We start from the raw sequence: 22,549 nt of genomic DNA, 5'->3' as shown, positions 1-22,549 counted from the left end.
GGCTCAGATTTGTTCCAGGCCAGAACCTGGTTATCTGGGTTCCGGACCGGGCTGGGAAAATACCTAGCCCGAATGAACAGGCCTACGCATACTTGTGTAATAGCCCGTTAGATATTCAATGATAGAATTTCTTTAGGTTTTAGGAATCTCGTGAAAACTTATGGAGTTTTCACGAATTGACCAATCACGAACATGCCTATAGTGTTGCCACTCACTATGGTGCTAGAAGTGTGATTTTATTTATTTGAGATAGTTATAAGTGTTAGAATGTGATATAGTCTGCTTCATTAGACTCAGTTGATTATTTAGAATTTTGTGGTGCAATAATTCCATTTTCAGTTTTCGGACGTAATACTTATTTGAAAATGCGTTCTATTTATTTCGAGGTACTTCGGAGTTGAACTTCGATAAATGAATTATACAGTTAGTTTAATATGTATATTTAAGATTTTTCAGTGTAAGGTTTACTTTTTACTTTTCCGAAGTGAATAGTAACCTCAATAGTAGCATCTAGTATTGTGTTTTCAGAATCACAGTGTGAAATGTCTAAATTAGGTTAAAAAAGTTTTATTTGGATATTTGGCAAGATCTTAGCCACACTTGGTGGTAAAATTGCGTGTCATTTTTGGAACCTTTGTAAATATATTTTCACAATGATTTTTTCATGAAAGTTTTTATTCTTTTGAGTCTAGTTTCCGTTGGTATCTTGTTTGTTTCATTTCACAGTCATTTGATTAGTCAAAGGTTATTTTAACCTCAAAAAGGTCATTCTGGGCAATGATCTGGATAGTGTGTTGTATTTTGGAGTTTTTGACCAAGCTAATGGACAAATATTGGTCCGAGAATTTTATGGAGTTTTGTTAACATGTATATATGAATGTTTGTTGGAGATTAGTTGCATGATTAAAGTTTTTGATGAAAGATTTTTCTCATATCTAGAAACTTAGAAGCTGGAAGACGAAAAACAGTTTCTATTTTAAGAAAATCTGAGTCTTTTGTGGTTTAATCTAACTCCAATGGCTTTGATATTTTAATTTGATGATCCTAAGCCTTTTATCTACATGTTAGGATGTTAGTTTGAAGATTTTTGACGTTGGTTTCAAAGATGTAAACTTTTATGCGAGAGATTATACGGTTGGGTTAAAAGTTTTATGTTTTTAGTTAGATCCATGTTTTGGATTATTTTTAGCCATGTTATTTTTCATTTAATGCTTGGATCTACTTTAAGACACATTTTTAAACCATATGATGTTTTGGTTTGAAGATCTCACCATAGAATGCCTTGGATCAAGTGTTTGATCAAAGCTAGTTGGGAAAGAAATTCTATTTTTGGCTAAGGGTAGGAGCTGAGTGCTTCATGTGCAATTTGTAATTTTTGGTGACTTTTATGTATTGGTTCAAAGCATGTTAGTTCTTAAGAATGTGTTATGAACATGTTAGAAGAAAGTTTTGGATTTTTTGGAGTTCTTGAAATTTTTTGAAATAGGTCAAATCTTGAGATTCAAGAGTTGTATTTTAGTTAAAAGATTTGGATCTTTTTGCTAAAGAGTTTTGTGATTATGTAAAGTATAATCTAGTTGGATGTTTTAAGCATGTTTTTAAACTTACGATATCAGGATCTTTGCTGCAATATTTTGGTTTGATCATGAGTTTTGGAGTTGGATAAAATTGTAACAAAAATCAAAGAGAAATGGCCTTTGATAGTTTCGGCCCAATGATTTTTCTCATAGTCGTGTTTGGTTTTAATTCTTTCTAGGTTGATATTTGAGTTTAGGACAAAATTTACATGAGGAATGTAAATTTTGGAGTTAGGATGTGAAATCCTTAAGTTAGGGGTAAAATAGTAATTTTACTCTAAGTTAGCATTTATTCAAGTTTCTAATTATTGGTGATTAAGTTTCTAATATTTAGAACTCCTACATACAATTTCTCGTATTTCACGTTTTGCCTCGTAAAACGCGACGATCACTTTAAGTTAGCTTTAACTTACTTTCAGATAGAACTGTTTACAGGTTTCTGCCCGGGAACTTGGGTATACCCGGACCGGAACTCAGTTTTTAAACTCGGACCAAAACTCGGGCCAGGTTAGTCCAAGTTAGACTTGGGCCAGAATCTGAATGAATTTGGGTTTTTTAAAATCCGGATTCCGAGTTCCCTATTTTTTATTTTTTATTTTGTTACAAATCATAATTTTGTACGAGAAGGGACTGACCCATCACAATGCTTTGGCAAGAAACGTAGATCAGATTGGTGCAGCTAAGATTCAAATCTTATTACGGACGTATAAGCTGTAGACAACATCGATTAATTATTATATATAAATAATAGAGGTATATATATTTAATGATTTAATTGCAGAAAGTATTTGGAAAAGGAAGTTTAAATAATTAATATATATAAAATGGTGCAAACTCATGAAAATCAATAAATTAACTTTGTCCACCATCAAAGCAGCTTCCTAGGAAAACTGGTTTGCCCATTTTTATATATATATTTTTAATTTGTTTGGTTGTTTATAATTTTATACTCCAAAAAAATACCATAACCTACAAAATTATGTGTGGACACATGAATAAAAAAATTTATAAATATCAAATGGAAGTCACATAAGCTTTGCCTATAATTTGTGAAATATGGGATACAAAGAAAACCCATGAATCAAAACATTCAAACTAAAAATAAATAAAGAAAACAACCTAGGTACCGGGTTGTAAACCCGAAACAACCCAGGTTTCGGGTTTAAAACCCAGTACCTGGACTAGGTGTATCCTAGTTTTGCAACCCAGTTTTGGCCCGGATTTGTTCCTCGCAGGAACCCAAAATCGGAATCTGGTTTCCTAGGTTCCAGACCGGTCTTGGAAAAAACCCAACCCAGATGAACAATCCTGCTATCAGATTACTGTGTATGTGTGATGGGTAATGGAACTTCAGCTTATGTATGTATGTTATCATATATGTCATACTATGCCATGTTACTTCATGATTATCTGTTACATAATTTATTCTGTCACTTATTATTATCTGTTACAAGTATATCATGTTACATAATGCTATCTATTACACGTATGTCAAGTCACGTAATATTTTCTATTATATGTTATGCCATTTTACGAATGTTGTACGTTACATGTTATGTCATTTTACGAAATGTTATCTTTTACATGTTATGGCATGCTACAAAATGTTTTCTGTCTTATAGTACATCATGTATTTTGTCTCACATTCATGTCATGTTACATTACGTCAGGACTTCTGTCTTTTCGTTTCATGTCACGTTTTTTCTCGAGTACAGTTTTTGTATCTCAGAAACAACCTTTCAAGTCATGTCATGTCTATTTATGTCTATCAGATCCTAAGTGCTAAAATGGAGTAATATTCTAGTAGAACTCTCTTGTTCACACTAGTGTCTAAACTAGTGTAAATTTCCTAGCTTGACAAAGTAAAGGTCAATGAATTGCGAATGGGGCTAATTAACTGGTCACTAGAAAGCAGCAGGCACTAACGCTGATGGTGCCATCCACATTTCAATTTTATTTTATATGTACTCGTGCGGGTGTAGATACCTGACACGGGATACGTACAGTACATTTGTCCATAGCAAGTGCATATAATTTTGAACTGGCACGTACAATACGTTTGTCCACAACAAGTGCAAATACTTGTGAACTGACACGTATCTTAACGCACTCATAGTTGGTAGAGATACCTGTGTTGTGATGCGGTAATCAGTAGAGACACATGGTTCAAGGGGACCCATGTAGCACCCACATGATCACTTTTTTTTTTTTTTTTATCAAGCTTATTGAACAAGATTCCAAGTTCATGTATTTCACATTCACGTTCAGTTCATATTTCAGTTTGAGTTCATGTCATTTCAAATCAAGTCTTAATTAAGTTCATGTCATGTCATGTTTAGTTTTAGTTCAATCTATGCTTAAGTTCAAGTCATGTCAGTTTATGCCATGTTACACGTCAAGTTATTTTATGCTTGCTTATGACTTTGATTATGCATTCATGCCTTTATTGCCATGCATACATCATTAACCTATATAGAAGTTCTCTCTTAACTTGCTGAGATTTGTACCGTGATAGTTCCAACTGCCATCCCCCCCGAATGGTAGGAGATGTATCAGGTTAAGTAGAGGGAATGGAGCTTGGCCGATTAGAGGAGGTTGATTAGGCGGTGCCGACGCAACATAGAGCTTGTGGCCTTTTTAGTTAGATTTTTGGACAGTGTTATATCATTTTTGGTCGAGTTACGCTAGTTACTCAACGAACTTGCCAATAATGATTTTTTATGATGTAATTATGGAGATCGTTCTCCCATGTTTTGAGATTACAGTCTTCTGAGACATGTACTGTAATCATGGATGTTTATCATTTCCTTATGTATGGATCATGTTTTAAGTATTTAGGATATTATTAGTTTGGTGCATAGCGTTGCTCAAAAAGAAATTATCTGCTGTGAATATTGCATACTACTAGATGCATGTTAGAAACATTGCATCTTTATCTATCATGAACGGGGGTAGGTAACCTTGTATTGGATGTCCCGATGCTTCAGATGTCAGTCCAATCCCAAGCAGAATTTGGTGGCGTCACAAGGTGGTATCAGAGCAATACGTCTCTGAGTTATAAATCCACATGTCCTTAGGAAATTTACCAAATATTAGGCTTGAAATTTTAGTCTTCATTAGGCTTATATTTCTTGAAGTATAAGAGATAGTACATGGTTGTAATATATGTACTCGTGTGTTTCAGAAAGTAACACATGACTCACGGTAGGATACCTTGGAACGCTAATGGAAACATCAATCAGGAGAATCAGAATCCCCTGATGGATGTAGGATTAGACATCAACAACAACAGCAAGTGCACATACCCAGTCACGAAGTTAATGGTTGTCCGTATGAGAAGTTCCTAAACCACCGTTACCCAAATTTTTCTGGTAATGAAGGACCGCTGAGAGTTGAAAAGTCGATTATTGATCTTGAAAGGACATACGAGATCTGTGGATGCACTAAAGACTAAAAGGTACTGTATGTTGGGTATCTTTTCCAAGGAGAAACAAGACTAGGGTGGGATACCCGAAGACAGCTTCTACTTAGGGAACTAGGAAGTCTCGGTACACCGACATAGGAAAGATTCAAGGAAGAGTTTGACAATAGATTCTTCCTAGATTCTGTCAAACAGCTAAAGGGGCTAGAGTTCGCGTCTTTGACTAAGGGTAGCTCGACAGTGGAACAATATGCTACCAAGTTTATGGCACTAGGAAGGTTTGCACCACACCTGATCTCTACTCAGAGGATGTAGGCACAAAAGTTTCAAATAGGGCTTCAGCCTAGGATCTATATTCAACTAGCTTGCCACATAATAGAGACTTACCAAGAGTTGGTAAATGTGGCCGCGATAGCGGAAGCTGAGTAGAGAGGTCTGGTGATCTAGATCAATTCTGAGTGCAAAAGGACCATGCCGTTTGCTACAAGCGGTAGTGTCGAGGAGAAGATATCTTTTCCCAGTCCGGCTAAAGGCAAGGGAATAGTGATGGGAGGGCAGACTCCGTTGTACCCAAAGTGTGGAAAGTGTCATCCCAGAGAATGCTGCCATGGATATGGAGTCTGTTTTCGATGCGGGAAGCTTGGACATTTGATCAGAGATTGTCCCAATGCCACACAAGGTAGTAGAGCTGGTGATAACAAGCCAAGGCCCCAAATCCTAGCCCGTGTGTATGCTATAACCCAAGTGATATCGATGTTGATGCATTAGAGGTTGAGGAAGATGGCGTCATCACTGGTATTTTCCTTATAGTGTAGGTGCTTTAGTTGATAACATGAATGTTAGAAATAGTATTATTAATAGTATCCCATTACATTTTTATTAGGAAACGTCAACCTATTAAGGTTTACGGGGGTCACATGCTTTAAAGATAAGCTAGAATTTGGTGGCACACCAAATGGAAGCTTTTGGCCCAAGAATTGGGAAGTCTGACTACACTCACTTGGGATCGATTTAAGACGGAGTTTGATAATCGTTTCTTTCCAGAAATGGCCAAGCAGCAAAAAGCTTTGTAGTTTGCAAGTTTGACCGAAGGGAATATGACGATCGATCAGTATGCTACTCGTTTCATGGAAATGGGGAGGTTCGCACCTCATCTGATCAGTACCGAGAAGATGCAAGCAAGGAAGTTCCAGGACGATTTGCAACCTCGTATCCGAAACCAAGTAGCATGCCTACAAATAGAAAATTTCCAAGAATTGTTTAATGTACCTTTGATAGCAAAGGCGGAGCAATGGAAACTAATTGCACAGGCCCAAACGGATAGGAAAAGAGGATTTCCTTACTTACTAGGAGGTAGTACAGGGAAACGAAAGGCTCGTATAACTCCGAGCAAAGGAAAGGGCGGGGTAGTCGGAAAGGTTGCACCCATCACTCCACCACCTTGTCACCAATGCGGGAAGAGACATAATGGAAAGTGTCATAGGGCCACGGGAGCGTGTTTTAGATGTGGTCAAACTGGCCATATGATCCGGGATTGTCCATAGATTACGCTTGGAGGAGCGTCAATGCCAAACGTTAAATCCAAGACTGCAGCGAAAGCCAAAGTTTATGCCATTATGCCAGGAGAGGTAGACCTAGAAGATGATGGGATGGCAGATGTGGGAGTGATTATTGGTAAAATTAGATTGAAGTAGTACGTGGTGTGTGCTTTGTTTGATTCCAGAGCATCAGGGTCTTTATCTCTAGTAGATGCGTATGACAATGTGAGCTTGAGGATGAGCCAGTGCCTCATAAAGTTTTAGTAGCTATTCCAGATGGGAAAGTAATCGGTTGCACAAGTGTAGTTAAGAATTGCTCATTGGAAATCGCAGACTTAGTCTTGACCACGAATTTGATTGTCTTCCACTTGATGGAATTAAACCTAATCTTAGGAATGGACTGGTTGTCTTGACATTATGCCCAGGTAGACTGTCGAAGGCGGGAAGTAGTATTCGATATACCTGCACGAGAAAGGATCCGTTATATGTCTGAGACTGTTCGGCTTGATCTGTCTACTGTAATAGCTGAACAAGTCAAGAAGAGTTTGGTGAACGAGGACATCGTTTATCTAGTAATGATGATGGACGTAATGGTAGGACCTAAAGAAATCCAAGGAATCCCTATGATTGAGGATTTTCCTAGGGTCTTCGTCAATGAACTACCTGGATTACCCTCGGATTGAGAGATGAAATTTGTAATTGAGCTTGAACTGGCCATAGCCCTAGTGCATAAGGCACCCTATCGAATGGTCCCAACAGAGTTGAAAGAGCTTAAGGTGCAAATTGAAAAGCTTCTAGCGAAGGGTTTTATCCGACCTAGCTCATTGTTGTGCAGAGCACCAGTCTTGTTTGTCAAGAAAAATGATGAGACTCTTTCGATGTGTATCGATTATAGGGATTTGAACAAGGTGACTGTCAAGAATAAATATCCCTTGCCAAGGATAGACGATCTATTAGATCAATTACAAGGAGCTGCGGTTTTCTCAAAGATTGATCTACGATCTGGACATCACCAACTCAGAATTAGGGAGCAAGACGTCTCTAAGACTGCTTTTCGAACTCGCTATGGACACTTCGAGTCCCTAGTCATGCCTTTTGGACTGACAAATGCCCTCGCAGCATTTATGGAACTGATGAATTGGATTTTTCAGCAATACTTGGACAATTTTGTAGTAGTATTCTTAGATGGCATATTGATCTACTCCCTTGATGAGGAAGAGCATAAGAGGCACTTAAGGATTGTACTGGAGATATTACATGAACGTTAGTTGTATGCCAAACTTAGTAAGTGTGAGTTTTGGCTCCGCGAGGTGAAATTTTTAGGACATATCATTTCTAGTAAAGGAGTGGCAGTGGTCCCTGCCAAGATTGATAATGTAATGGAATGGCAAATGCCAACTAATGCTCATGAAGTACATAGTTTCCTTGGTTTAGTAGGATACTACCAAAGGTTCGAAGAAGGGTTTACTAGACTTTCTAGCCTTTTAACGTCTCTGACCAGGAAAAATGCTATATGTATGGACTGAGCAGTGTGAGAAGAGTTTTCATGAATTGAAGAAGAGGTTGACTTCGGCCCTAGTATTAGCACTACCAGAAACTCACAAGCCCTATGTGGTCTACATCGATGCCTCTAAGATCGGTTTGGGATGTGTTCTAATGCAAGAAGGAAGAGTCGTCACTTATGCTTTGTGACAGCTCAAGGATCGTGAACGAAATTATCCTACCCACGACTTGGAGTTGGCAGTGCTAGTTTTTGCACTAAAGATTTGGAGGCACTATTTGTATGGAGAGAAATGCAAAGTGTACATGAACTACAAAAGTCTCAAGTACCTGTTCAGTCGGAAAAATCTGAATATAAGGCAACGGAGATGGGTGGAAACCATTAGTGATTATCAGTGTGAGATTAAATATCACCCCGACAAGGCTAACATTGTAGTTGACGCACATAGCTGCAAAGCTCAGATAGACTTGTCATCGGTCTTAGCAAGATTGAGGAATCTAATGATTGGAGATTCGCCATGAGATGCCATTTTTGTAGTAGTACAAGAGTTTATATCTATGACTGAAGAAGAAATCCTGAAGGGACAGCGTAAAGATGAGAAGCTGGAGAAGCTTCGACAGAAGATTCTGAAATCATAAGGACCACATCATTTATCTATTGGAAGGAATGCGATACTCTTTTATAAGGAGTGGAAAGTGATTCCTAACATCGCTGAACTGAAGGTAAAGATACTGAGGGAGGCTAATTGCATCCTTTACATAGTGCATCCTGGCAGTACAAAGATGTACCAAGATTTGAAAGGTCAGTTTTGGTGGGATGGAATTAAGAAGGAAGTGGTAGAGTTTGTCGCAAAATGCTCCATCTACCAAATGGTAAAAGCTGAACATTAGAGACTGGCAGGTGAACTACAGTCATTACCTATCCCAAAGTGGAAATGGGATGATATGTGGATGGACTTTGTAATCGGTCTGCCAAGGACGTCTTCAGGAAAGAATTTGATATGGGTTATAGTCAACCGATTGACTAAAAGCTTACATTTTCTACCCATACCTAACATGATTCTATGGAGAAACTCTCTCGAGTTTATGTTAAGGAAATTGTCCGATTGCATGGAGTACCTAAAACCATAGTATCGGACCGAGATACCTGATTTACTTCATGATCTTGGCAGAGCTTGCAAAAGATGTGAGGCACTCGTCTGAATTTTTGTAGCTCATATCACCCTCAGACGAATGGACAGACAAAACGTACAATCCAGACTTTGGAAGACATGCCTCGAGCATGCATTATGGAGCTAAGTGGTGATTGGGAAAGTCACCTACCTTTGGTGGAATTTGCCTACAATAAAAGTTTTATGGCTACCATTCAGATGGCACCCTTCGAGGCTTTATATGGAAGAAAATGCCCCATTGTATTGGGATGAAGTGGGAGAAAGGAAAATGCTAGGACCCGAGTATTTACAAGAAGTTCAGAAACAAGTAACCATGATCCAAGAAAGAATGAAAGCAACCCAGAACAGGCAGTAGAGCTATACCGATAACTGACATAGGAGTCTGGAGTTTGCAGTAGGAGATTGGGTATACCTTAAAGTATCACCCATGAAAGGAGTCGTATGTTTCGGTAAAAAGGGAAAGTTGAGTCCCCGATACATAGGACCCTATGAGGTAATCAAAAGAGTCGGTCCAGTAGCTTACAAATTGGATTTGCCAGCAGAGATGCAGGGAATACATAATGTGTTTCATGTGTCAACCTTGAAGAAGAGCTTTGGAGAAAGACGGCCAGTGGTAATCGAGCATGGCGAGATTTGGCTTCAACCTAACTTGTCTTATAATGAATGGCCAATGCAGATCATGGACCGCAAGGAACAAGAGTTGTGGAATCGAAAGATATCTCTAATGAAAGTATTCTGGAATAACCCAGAATTTGAAGAAGCAACTTGGGAACTGGAGGATACAATGAGAAGTGAATACCCTCATTTGTTTGTATCTTAGACTCTTGATGTATGCATGAGTTGTTTAATATATATATATATACACACACATATATTTGTATGCGTGAATGTTTTGTTCTATGTGAAATCTGTTTCTTTCCTATTTGTTAGTTTAAGCGTGGTAGCCTTGTGTGCACCTACCAAACTCTTGAAACAGGGGATGGCACGATCTAGAAGGACCCCACGTATGTCTATTTCTTCAGTGGCACAATTGAGAGAACGAAGAGAACGTCATATCAGAGATAACCTCAGAAGAAAGCAACAGGTGATAGCAGAATAATCAAGACAGATGGAGATATTTGAGCATCATTGCACTCATGTGATGGATGTGAACTCTCGAGGAAGGCTTCATTTTCGACGAGCATTACCACATGAGCAATAGAAACCGTGGTGTAACTCGAAGGAAGCAGAAAGAAGAAATCTATGCAATTTCGATCCAGAGGCAGAATCGAGTCGCGAAGAACGTGCAAGTAGGTTTATACCTTGTGAGACCTCGGACACGTCTGTGGATCTTATTTGCTACCCTGAAGAAGGTCAACCAATCGAAGACACGGAGCTTGAGATAGAACATAGGTTGAACAAGATGCGGTCAATATGTATTTTGATTACGATTTGGAAGCCATATTCTACATTTCACAGAATTCAGTGATAGAAGAGGCAGATGAAGTGCCCTCATCCTCAACATCGTCTGAGAAGTCTACAACAACTTATGGAAGAGGTAGTAGTCCGGTATTTCTTCTTACGAGTGTTTTGATTAATGGTTGTGGTGCTGATTTTGAGGAAGAAATCTTTTTATAAGGAGGGGAGGATGTGTGACCCGAGTTTGTCTAGACATGGCCCAAGAATTCATTCTTGGTTGCCATGGCATTTTAGGAGCCGTAGTTTCTTTGGAAGGCCTTAGAGTCTTTGATTTAGTAACTTGAGCCCAAGATGAGAGTGACCTTAGATTACCTTATAATTTTTGGCCCTATTTAAAAACCCAGGCCCAATGGCTTTAGGCCCATGACCCAAATCTTAGGCACTAGTACCATGTGTCATGTAAGTGTTACACTAAGAATCTAGACTTGATAGTGGGATAAGGGGGAGAGAGAAGTGTAGGAAAGCACCAAGAAGTGACTTGCACACCTATCCTAGAGGAATTGCCACTAGTCAACTTGCTAGAAACCTTCTAGATGAATCAAGGGGCAAAAGGAACCTAGGAAGACAATGGGATTTTTGTCTAGCCCATCTTCCCACACGCCTAGACCCCTGTCTTGCACAAAATTCGAGTTCCAAGGTAGATTTCTTGGGAAGGGAAGCCTAGGGAAGAGAAATAGAACTTTTCTAGAAAATCTGCATGGGAAACCGAAGGGAGGCACAAAGGATTTTGAATTTGGTCAGTTTTAGACAAGTGTCAAGCATGCACTAAGCTTCTAGAAGAATAAATGATGGGACTTTTGTATCATGTACAAATATGCCCTTAGGGTTTCGGCTAACACACTCCCAATCACCCCATTCACTTGCCACTTGTTATTGAGATTATTTTAAGACCAATGGCACATGAAAAGTCAACTAGGAAAGGAGCACTAGGAAGATGAAGCATCAACTTGGAAAATAGAAGAGGAAGTGAATGGCTAGGGCTATGGCACACGTCCAATGCCACTTGTCATCCACGCCAAAGGTTACTTGTTGGGAAAAGGAAGAGGCATGAGATGTTTTACCAAGATACCCTTGAAGAAATATTCAATTGCTTATAGAAAGGTAGGGCATAAAGGGGAAAGAAGGGGATTTTGGCCAAGGAAGGAGAAACCCTACACGCCACCCCCAAGATGTCCCTTCCCAATCCAAATCCAATTGGAGAATTCTAAGAGTCATTCTAGACAAAAGAGAAAGGGGAAGAAGAAACCTATGGCAGTTGTTATCCATGCAAGAATTTTGGAAGCAACCAATGAGGGAAGTGAAGAGTCTACTATAAAAAGGTGGGGTACACGCCTATGGGCTTTTCCCTTGCCATTTTTCAAAATTTGCATGAACTCTCACTCTCTTCACACAATTCTCACATGTTCACTTAAAGATTCTCTCACTTTCTCGTATTTTCTTTCCAATCAAACAAGGAGGATCCTTTCAAGAGAAAGGATTTCAGCACCATCAAAGATAGACAAGGTAAGGATCGGTTTTCACTTAGTTTTGCATACACATGTCACTTTCTCAACTTGAAAATGAGATTCAAATCTCATTGGACTTCGAGAATGATAGAACACATGCACTTTCTACCGATTTCTTGGAAAATGACTTAGGATTTTTAAGAAACTGTTGAAGCCGATTAATGGGGGGGGAGTTCATCCTCCATATTTTCGACCATCACATGTATTTTTGTTTTACTTCATGAGTGAAATGAAGGGGTTTTAACCCAAAAACCCTAGAAGCCGAGTGGTTTAAGATCAAGTGATGCCCTAGAAATCCTCACACACTCAAGAACATGAAATAGGATTTTTAGTTACTCTTTCTAATGTAGTATGTTAGGATTTACAGCTTGCTAGTCTTTCTTTACGCGGATTTTTATAAGTATACACTCAACTTACTCTTGGTTAAGACTTGTATATATTTGTGTAAATCATTTCATTATTGTGTTTGCTATGTTTGCTATCTCTTAATTGTTTGTTTGAATATGCTAATATGACCTTGAGTAAATCTATGGAATGAATTATATGCTTCAGATTTGTGATGAAAATGCCATGAAATACACCTATGAGTTTCGGTTTTCACTTGATTAAGGTTGATGGTTTATGCAACATGATATTTCGGTTTGAATATGCCTTGGAAGTTTCGGACCTTAGTTAAAACCTATGATTTCATGTTTTGTTTCACTATACCTTGATTTGTATATTATGTGCTTGAAGTTTGGAAAATGTTTAAGTGATGAGTCTCCATGTTTTTGTGCCTTTGTGTTTCGGCTTAAGCAAAGTCTCATGATTCCATGTATGTGTTTTGATATCTCATATGGTTTATGTTATCATGCTATAAAATGAACATGTTATGCTTGGTTATTTCGTGCACAACATTTCATATGTCATATGTCAAGTGTAAGTATGCATGTTATAAGTCTCATGTCATATGCATTTGGGGAAAAGTGTTTGCAAAGAAAAGCATTTTCAAAGAAAGTGTTTTCAAAGAAAATGGTTTAAAAATTTTATCATGACCCTAAGTGCTAGGGCGGGGGAATGCCCTAATGGAACTCTTCTGTCCACTTGGGAGATTTAAATTATACTCTATGATTTGGGATGTTATATCTTTGTGATACATGTTTATGTTTTGGGTAATGTTTGGGATATGATATTAGTACGGTGTCATGTGCTTTTCAATTGTTGATCGCATTGCTTAGATTATTCTACTGTTACTATTTTTCGTTGCTACGTTATTGCATACTGCCAGTGTACTTAGGTGCATAACATTTTATCTGTCATGTATGAGGGGTGTGTAGTCTTGTGTTACATGTCCTGGCGTCTCAGTCACCATCCAATCCCAAGCGGGGGCCGGGGGCACCATATCTCGTAACATGACATAACATGTAACAGACAATATTTGGTAACATGGCATAACATGGAACACACAATATTTCGTAACGTGACATAACTTGTAAAGTACAATACTTCGTAATATGGCATAACATATAACATACAATATTTTGTAACTTGACATGCGTGTAACATATAGCGTTACATAACATAATATACATATAACAGATAGAAATACATGACAAAACAAATTGTATAATAGATAATCATGAAGTGACTTGATATAGTATGACATATATGATAATATACTTACATAGACTGTTGTTCCATTTCTCGTCACATATACGCAGTAATCTGATTGTAAGGAGCTAACTTATAGTGATCGTTGCATTTTACGAGGTAAAGCAAGATATATGAGAAACTATAAGTAGGAGTTCTAAATGTTAGAAACTTAATCACTAACAAAAAGAAACAGGAAGAAACATTAATTTAGAGTAAAATTACTATTTTACCCTCTACTTGTGGAAAAATAATCATTTTATCATAGACTCAAGGATTCCACATCCTAACTCTAAAAATTACTTCATATAAATATTGTCCTAAACTTGAATATCAAGTTAGAAAAATTTAAAACCAAACACAACTATGAGAAACATGCTATGGCTGAAACTTTCAAAGGTCATTTCTCTTTGATTTTTGTTGCAATTTTATCCAACTCCAAAACTCATGATCAGGCCGAAATATTTCAACAAAGCTCCTCATATCCTAAGTTTAACAATATGCTTAAAACATCCAACAAGATTATACTTCACATAATCACAAAACTCTTTATTAACAAGATTCAAACTTTTGAACTAAAATACAACTCGTTAATCTCAAGGTTTGACCTATTTTAAAGCATTTCCAAAACTCCAAAAATCTAACACTTTCTTCTAACATGTTCATAACACATACCCAAGAACTAACATGTTTTGAATCAACACATAAAAGTCACAACAAAATTACAAAGCATCACTTGAAGTACTCGACTCCATAGTTAGTCCAAAAACATAATTTCTTTCCCAACTAGTTTTGATCAAACACTTAATCTAAGGCATTCTATGGTGAGATCTTCTAACCAAAACATCACATGGTTTAAAAATGTATCCTAAAATAGATCCAAGCATTAAATAAAATCACATGGCTAAAAAAACTCAAAACATGGATTAACTAAAGACATCAAACTTTTTGACCCAGCCATATGATCTCTTGTATAAAAATTCACATATTTGGAATCAACATCAAAAAGCTTCAAAATAACATCTTAACATGTATATAAATGGCTTAGGTTTATCAAATAAAAGTATCAAAGCCTTTGGAGTAAGATGAGACCACAAAAGGCTCAAACTTTCTTAAAACATAAACTGTTTTTCCTCTTCCAGTTTCTAAGTTTCTAGATTTGAGAAAATCTTTCATCAAAAGTTTTAATCATGCAACTAATCTCGACCAAAAATTCATATATACATGTTAACAACACTCCATAAAAGTTAGGACCAAGACCTGTCCATTAGCTTGGTTAAAAACTCCAAAACACAACACATTATCCAGATTGTCGCCCAGATTGACCTTTACATGGTTAAAAAAATGTTTTAGCGATCAAACTACCATGAAATCAAACAAAAAATATACCCACAGAAATTAGACACAAATGAGAACAACTTTGATGAAGGAATCATTGTCAGATGAAACTTACAATGATTTTAAAAATGGCATGCAAAAAGCAACAGAAATCTACCCAAGGGTGCTCCTAAGGGTTTCTTTGCAAGAATGTGAGTGAAAAGTGGTAAAATGAATGTAGAAATGACCTGCACGCCTCTTACCAATTATGAAGAGTGAAGGTATGGCCTTGTATGACACCTTTAGGTAGGGTTTCTATGTCACAAAAAGGTAAGAATAGTGAGTGGTTTTCAACTAAAGAAGTATCTATGAGTAGGGTGGTGGTGAGGTGGCCTTTGGCTTCACATCAAGCTTGACTTTGAGGCATGCTTTGGATAGAGGGTGGTTTGCCATGGGGGAGGGAAAACTTGCTCGAGAAGCTTTGCCGAGTGGCCTAAATTCGTGGGCCTTAAACGAATGGGCTTCATTTGGCTTTTAGAGAGGGTTTGCTTAGGGTTTGAGATGCTATCAAGTCCAAATCTAATTTTTCTCTGCCCAATCAAATTTTCAAGGTTTCAATGGGTGAATAGTGATTTCATAACATGAATTTGAGGAATTAATATCATCTGGATGTGATTTAATCAAGTGATTAAACACAATGCTAGAAATTGGATCAATTAGGGTTTTGACTTAGGTGGCTTGATCTTACACCTTGATTTCCTTCATAATCCACCTCATGGTTCCTCTTGGTGACAAGTTTTCAATACTATTCACCAAGTATGGTTAAGATCTTGCCAAGTGTCTAAATAAAACTTCTCCAATCTAATTTAGACATTCCACACTGTGATTCTGAAAACACTGCTCTAAGTGCTACTATTGAGATTACTATTCACTTTGGGAAAGTGTAGAATAAATTTTACACTGCAAAATCCTAAATATACATACTAATCTAACCATGAAATTTTGTTTATCGAGATTCACCCCGAAATTCCTTGAAATAATCATAACGTGTTTTCGATCAAGTGTTTTGTTTGAAAATTAAAAATAAGATTATTGCACAATAATAGTTTAAATAACCAACTGAGTCTAATGGTTCAAACCATATGGTATTCTGACATTTCTAACTATCTCAAACAAATAAAATGGTGCTTTTGACACCATAGTGAGTGGCAATACTGACTATGCTGACAGACTAAAACCTACAAGATTGGTTAATTTGTGAAAACTTATAGAGTTTTCACGAGATTTCTAAAATCTAAAAAAATTCCACCATTGAATTTCTAACGGGCTGCTACATCCTCCTCTTCTAAAAAAAAGATTTTGTCCTCAAAATTGACGTAAGTACTAACAATGAAAATTAATAAGGAGAAGATGCTACTCACCCAAACCTATTCTCCATCACTAGACACATCGACGTTGGTCGGTGCCCGTGGTGGTGCATTGATATCCATCTGCATGACGTGCTGGGGTTAGTTGTGACACCCTCAGATTCCACTTGGGATTAGACAGACATCTGAAGCATCAGGACATGCAACACAAGGTTACCTATCCCCATTCAAGACAATTTAAAGATGTAATGTTCCTAACATGTATATAGCATTATGCAATATTCGCAACTGATACATTTTTTTCTTTAGCAATACTATGCACGAAACTGAAAATATCTCAAATACTTAAAATCATACTTCATGCAAAAGGACAGACTAAACAACTGAGATCATAACGCTAGTTCAAAATGGCTATGATCATAAGAGTACTGGAGATGTAACTCCATAGTACAAGTAGTAATTTAAGTTAACTACTTTACTATCATTGACGCCACATTGTTGCTCAATCGACCGTGTCCAATTGGTCGAATCTCGATTCTCATTTGGGTCATGTAACAAGATCTACTATTCGGGAGGAATGGTAGTTGGGACTACCACAGTGAGATTTGATTACAAATCTCAGCAAGTTAACAGAAAGCCTCAACACAGGTTAATGATGCATGCATGGTAGTAAAAGCATGAATGCATAATCAAAGTTATAAGTAATCATAGCATAACTTGACATACAACATAACATAACTGACATAACTTAAACTGAAGCGTGAACTGAACTTGACTTGCTTAAATTGAACTGGACTTAAACTGAGACTTGACTTGACATGAATTTGATCTGAGACTTGACTTAACATGAACTTGATCTGAGACTTGACTTAACGTGATGATTATAGTACGACAGGTTTTACTCCTTCACCATAGTACTTGGCAATGCATAGCCTTGACTGCAGTACCAGGCAAAACGTATCATACTTGACTATAGTATAATATATCATTGTGTAATACAGCAGATTATACTCATTCACCGTAGTATTCGGTAGCACATAAGCCTTGACCGTAATACCAAGCAATGTGTATCATCGTTGAAAATATTACAACTTAATTGATAACATGAACTTAACTTGACATGACTGTTTTCGAAATACACAAACTGTATTTGAGACGAAACGTGACTGGAAGAAGAAAGGACAGAAGCTCTGACGTAACACAACATGACTTGAACGTAACTCAAAAGATGTGACTTACTTGATTTAGAAACATTTCGTAACATGACATAACATGTAACAGAACACATACTTAACATGACATAACATATAACAGACAACATACCTAACATGACATGCTTGCTTGCAACAGTGAATGTTGCATAACATGATATACATGTAACATATGACATACTTAACCAGACATACTTGCAATGTATAGTAATACGCGACAGAATATCTTGCATAACAGATGAACAATTTGTGACAGAATAAATTCTGTGTGACAAATGAATATGTAATGACTTGGCATTGCACATAAGATAACATACATACATAGACTATAGTTCCTTTACTAATCAACCATACTCAATAAACTAATAGTAAGTTAAAAGCTAACTTACATCGATCATCGCGTTCTATGAGAATTCAAGCGTGGTTACGAGGAACTGTGAATAACGATTCTAAAAATTAGAAATTTATTCATTAACAATTAGAAACATGGAGAAAGCTAATCTTAGAGTAAAATTACCATTTTACCCTCTACATATGAAAAAATGACTATCTTACCCCTAACTTAAAGATTTTGCATCCTAACTCTAGAAATCACCAAAATTTACATTTCTCATGTAAATCTTGTCCTAAACTCAAATATTAACTTAGAAAAATTTAAAACAAAACACAACTATAGAAAACTCACTATGGCTGAAACATCCATAGGCAATTTCTCTTATTTTTGTTGCAATTCTTCTAATTTCAAAACTCATGATTAAACCAAAATTTTACAACAAAGATCTTCTATTATAAGTTTAAAAACATATTTAAAACATCCATAAAAAAGAAATGCTAACCATCACGACCGAACTTCTTAGTAAAAAGATCCAAACTTTTTAACGAAAAAGGCAAATCATTTTTTTTTAATTAAAGAGAAGGTAGTCACATGTCCAATAGTGACCCCTGCCCAAGTTTATTAATAAACCCTCACTTGTAGCGGAGGAAAAACATGGTTACGATCACAGTACTTGACTTTTACAAAACTATTGAATTAAAATCCCAAGTACTAAAATAAAAATACAAAAGACACAAAAAAATTAAAATACATTACCAAACATTTCATTTTGAATTAGCACTTCCGAATCTGAGGTAGGCCACATGCATCTGTTCTGGTGATCCCTTTCAACAAATGTGGAAGCTCCATTTGACCTATCCATACATGGGACACTCCACTACTTCCTAGTCTTGCCAAAAAATCAGCGGCCTTATTTCCTTCCCGATATATATGACTCACAACAAAATTAATCTCCCCCAACATTCTAACTATTTCTTCCCAAAAATCCTCAAGATACCAAAGAGTACATCTTCCATTCTTAATCCAATTCACTACTATTAAGGAATCCATCTCAATAACAAGATTATCATATCCCCATTGCTTATAATGTTTAAGACCAGCCCATAGAGCCATAACTTCCGCAAGATTATTACTCCCATGCCCATATGACTCTGAGAAAGCATATACCACTTTCCCTAATTCATTCCTGACTACGCGACCTGTACCCAACATTCCTGGATTATTACGACTGCTACCATCTACATTCATTTTAAGCCACCCTCTATTTGGCTTTTCCCATCTAACTACCTTCAAAACTTCTGCAATAATAGGTAGACTCAAAGAATTTAACACCTTAATATCATTATCCATTAGACGATAAGCCTTATTAATTTTAATACCAACCCACTGAATCCAATATTTAACCCATCTCCATAAGACATGGACCTTTTCTTTCATACCTTCCATTCTTGCTTTACATCTCCACCTCCATAAACTCCAAGAAATTATTACTGGGACAAATCCGATTAACGTACCAAGTTGAGATGCTTTTGAAGCTCTCCGAAACCAAGCCTCAATTGTTGTTTTCCAAGACCTATTTGGGACAAATAGAATACCCAACATATTGGAACTGAACTTCCAAATGACCGCCGCTATGTACCCACTATACAACACATGATCAAACTCCTCTATGGCACCTCGTTCACAACACTCACACTTGGACACTAACGGTACGCCCAAATTCCTTATTCGGTCATCCACACTTAGACTTAAGTTGAGGGCCTTCCACATAAACACAGACAACTTCTTAGGAATAGCAACATTCCATATCCACTCCATCCATTCAAAATTATTATTCCTCTCCCGAACAAGACTCCAAGCACTCCTGGACGTAAAGGAACCCTCCGAATCACCCATCCATACAAGCTTATCTTCTCCTAACCTTTGACCCTTAATATCATTAGTAATTTCTGCAGCTTTCCCTACCCCTACTAACTACTCCAAATAATTCACATTCCAACCATTATTCAACATAACCTGATTCACTTTCAAATTCAAATCACCCACAATCGGGCAACTCTCCCTCAAAGGCCCAGAACTCATCCACTTATCATTCCAAAAATACACATTCCCCTCACGAATTCTCCACTTAGAATGCAAGAGGACAAACTTCAATTCATTAGCTACAGATTTCCAGAATCGGGATCCTCTTGTTATATTAATTTCCAACAGATGCACACCATGCATATACTTTTCACTAAAATACTTTTGCCAGATAGAATCAGTGCATAAAATATTCCATGTAAATTTAGAATGTAATGACCTTTGAACATCAATTAATTTCCTCAACCCAATCACTCCCTCATCCACCGAACTGTAAAACTTTTCCCATTTAATCCACTTTCTCTTAGGATTCTCATTAACCGAACCCCAAAAAAATGTACTCAAAATCTTATTAATCCGAGAATAAACACTTTTTGGAACATGCATCATTGAAAGAAGATGGATTGGCATACTAGATAATACTTGTTTTAAAAGAATCAATCTCGCCCCAGCAGAAAGAAAATTTATTTTCCAACCCTCAATCTGGTTACGAATTCTTTGAACAATATCTTGGAAATGTAACGACTTCAATCTTCCTAAGACAATTGGAACCCCTAAATACTTGAAAGGAAACACCCCTTCCGAGAATTTAGTGATAGATAATATATGCCTTCGTCTAACACTATTAATATGCTTAGAAAATAAGATATGAGATTTGGCATTATTTACCTGTTGCCCCGACCATGAAGCATATGTATTCAAAATACCAACAATTTCCAAAATAGAAGATTTCCCACCATTAGAAAAAATTATCATATCATCAGCATATAATAAATGTGAGACTATAGGGCTATGTCTCGGAAGAGAATAACACTTTACTCTTCCTTCTTCATACTTCTTTTTAATCAAACGGGAAATTACTTCCTCTACTAAAATGAATAAGTACGGAGATAAAGGATCACCTTGTCGTAAACCACTTCCACCCTTAAAGAACCCCTTTGCTATGCCATTCATTACAATCGAATACCAAGGTGTAGTAACACATTGCCTCAAAAGCTATCTAATTTTCAAAGAAAAACCAAATCCTTCCAATACACAAAATAAGAACTCCCAATCAATCGTATCATAGGCTTTTGCAAAATCAATTTTCATCAAAATATTATTTCCTCTGACTTTTTTATTGATGTCATGAATTAGCTCCTGAGTAAGACTGATATTTTCAAAGATACTTCTACCTGGAAGAAAAGCTCCTTGTTCCTTTGAAATTATTCTACTAAATAGCACTGAAAACTGGTTCACTAGAATCTTAGAACATATTTTATAAACCACGAAACAAAGACTAATTGGTCTAAAATTCCCAAATGACGTTGGATTCTGGATTTTAGGAATTAAAACAATATAAGATGGAGTATAAAACCGTGGAAGTTCTATCCCGCTAAAAAAATCCGTAATTGCTTCAAATACATCTTCTTTCACTAAAGACCAACAATGTTGATAGAACCCTGATCCAAAACTATCTGGACCAGGACTACTATCCTTAGGAATAGAAAACAGAGCATTTTTAACTTCCTCCATCAAAGGAGGACCGCTAAAAATATTATTTTCCTCTTCTGATACTTCACCCAAAATTAAATCAGTCAAATTTGGCAATGAACTCGACTGATTTGCCTTTAAAAATTCCTCAAAATAGACACAAGCCTCTTCATGAATGGCTTCAAGAGAACTAAGTACACTACCATCAGACATTTTCATTTCCATTACTACATTATGTTTCCTGGATTGTAATGCTTTAAAGAAAGAAGATGACGTTTTACCCTGTAAAATCCAATCATGCTTAAACTGTTGAGCAAGTCGGGCTTCCTCTCTTTTTAGCCAGACATCCAGCTCCATCTTATTTGCTAAAACATCCAGTTCAACATCTTCTGAAAACCTCTCTTGCAAAGTAGCCTCCCCTTCTTCCACTTTGTTTTCTAAATCTTTAATATGTCGGCCAGTCCAACCAAATATATTCTTATTCCACGTTCTAAGAACATGTTCTAATCTCTTCAATTTTTCTGCTAACTTCCACAAACCAGTTCCATAAACTCCTCCCTCCCAAGAACTCGACACACATCACCAAAAATCCTCATGAGTAGTCCACATAAAATGAAATTTAAATGAAGAAGGGCCATACCTGGATAAAGAAGCCGAAAGACCCAATAGCATGGGAGAATGATTTGAAGACCTCCTAGGCAAATAATGATTATGCACCGAAGGAAATAGCTCCAGAAATTTCAGATTGCACAAAGCTCTGTCAAGCTGTGCCCATGAGCGAGCCATTCCCGATTGCCCGTTGCACCATGAAAATTTGTTCCCTAAAAACGGCATCTCCACCAGTCCACCAGTATCAATAAATGAACAGAACTCCTCCATTGCCATGAGAAGTCTCGGACATCCACCACGCCGTTCACTATCATTCCGCAGAATGTTAAAATCCCCCAAGATCACATGAGGCAGCT

At 37.0% G+C, this 22,549-nt stretch overlaps 1 protein-coding gene across 1 annotated transcript; it reads left to right on the top strand.

The window, feature by feature from the left end:
* Nucleotides 1-9,635: 9,635 nt before the first annotated feature.
* LOC121260149 lies at nt 9,636-10,028 on the top strand. Its single transcript, XM_041161995.1, has one exon. It carries the CDS (start codon nt 9,636-9,638, stop codon nt 10,026-10,028), a length of 393 nt encoding a protein of 130 aa, XP_041017929.1.
* The last annotated feature ends 12,521 nt before the right edge of the window (nt 10,029-22,549 follow it).

This window comes from Juglans microcarpa x Juglans regia, chromosome 4D, assembly GCF_004785595.1.
Source record: "Juglans microcarpa x Juglans regia isolate MS1-56 chromosome 4D, Jm3101_v1.0, whole genome shotgun sequence".
NCBI classification, from domain to species: domain Eukaryota; kingdom Viridiplantae; phylum Streptophyta; class Magnoliopsida; order Fagales; family Juglandaceae; genus Juglans; species Juglans microcarpa x Juglans regia.
This window is presented reverse-complemented; position numbering and strand designations above follow the sequence as displayed.

Excerpts from the sequence above, each read along its gene's own strand:
- LOC121260149 (XM_041161995.1), top strand. The coding sequence starts at position 9,636 with ATGAAAGGAGTCGTATGTTTCGGTAAAAAGGGAAAGTTGAGTCCCCGA.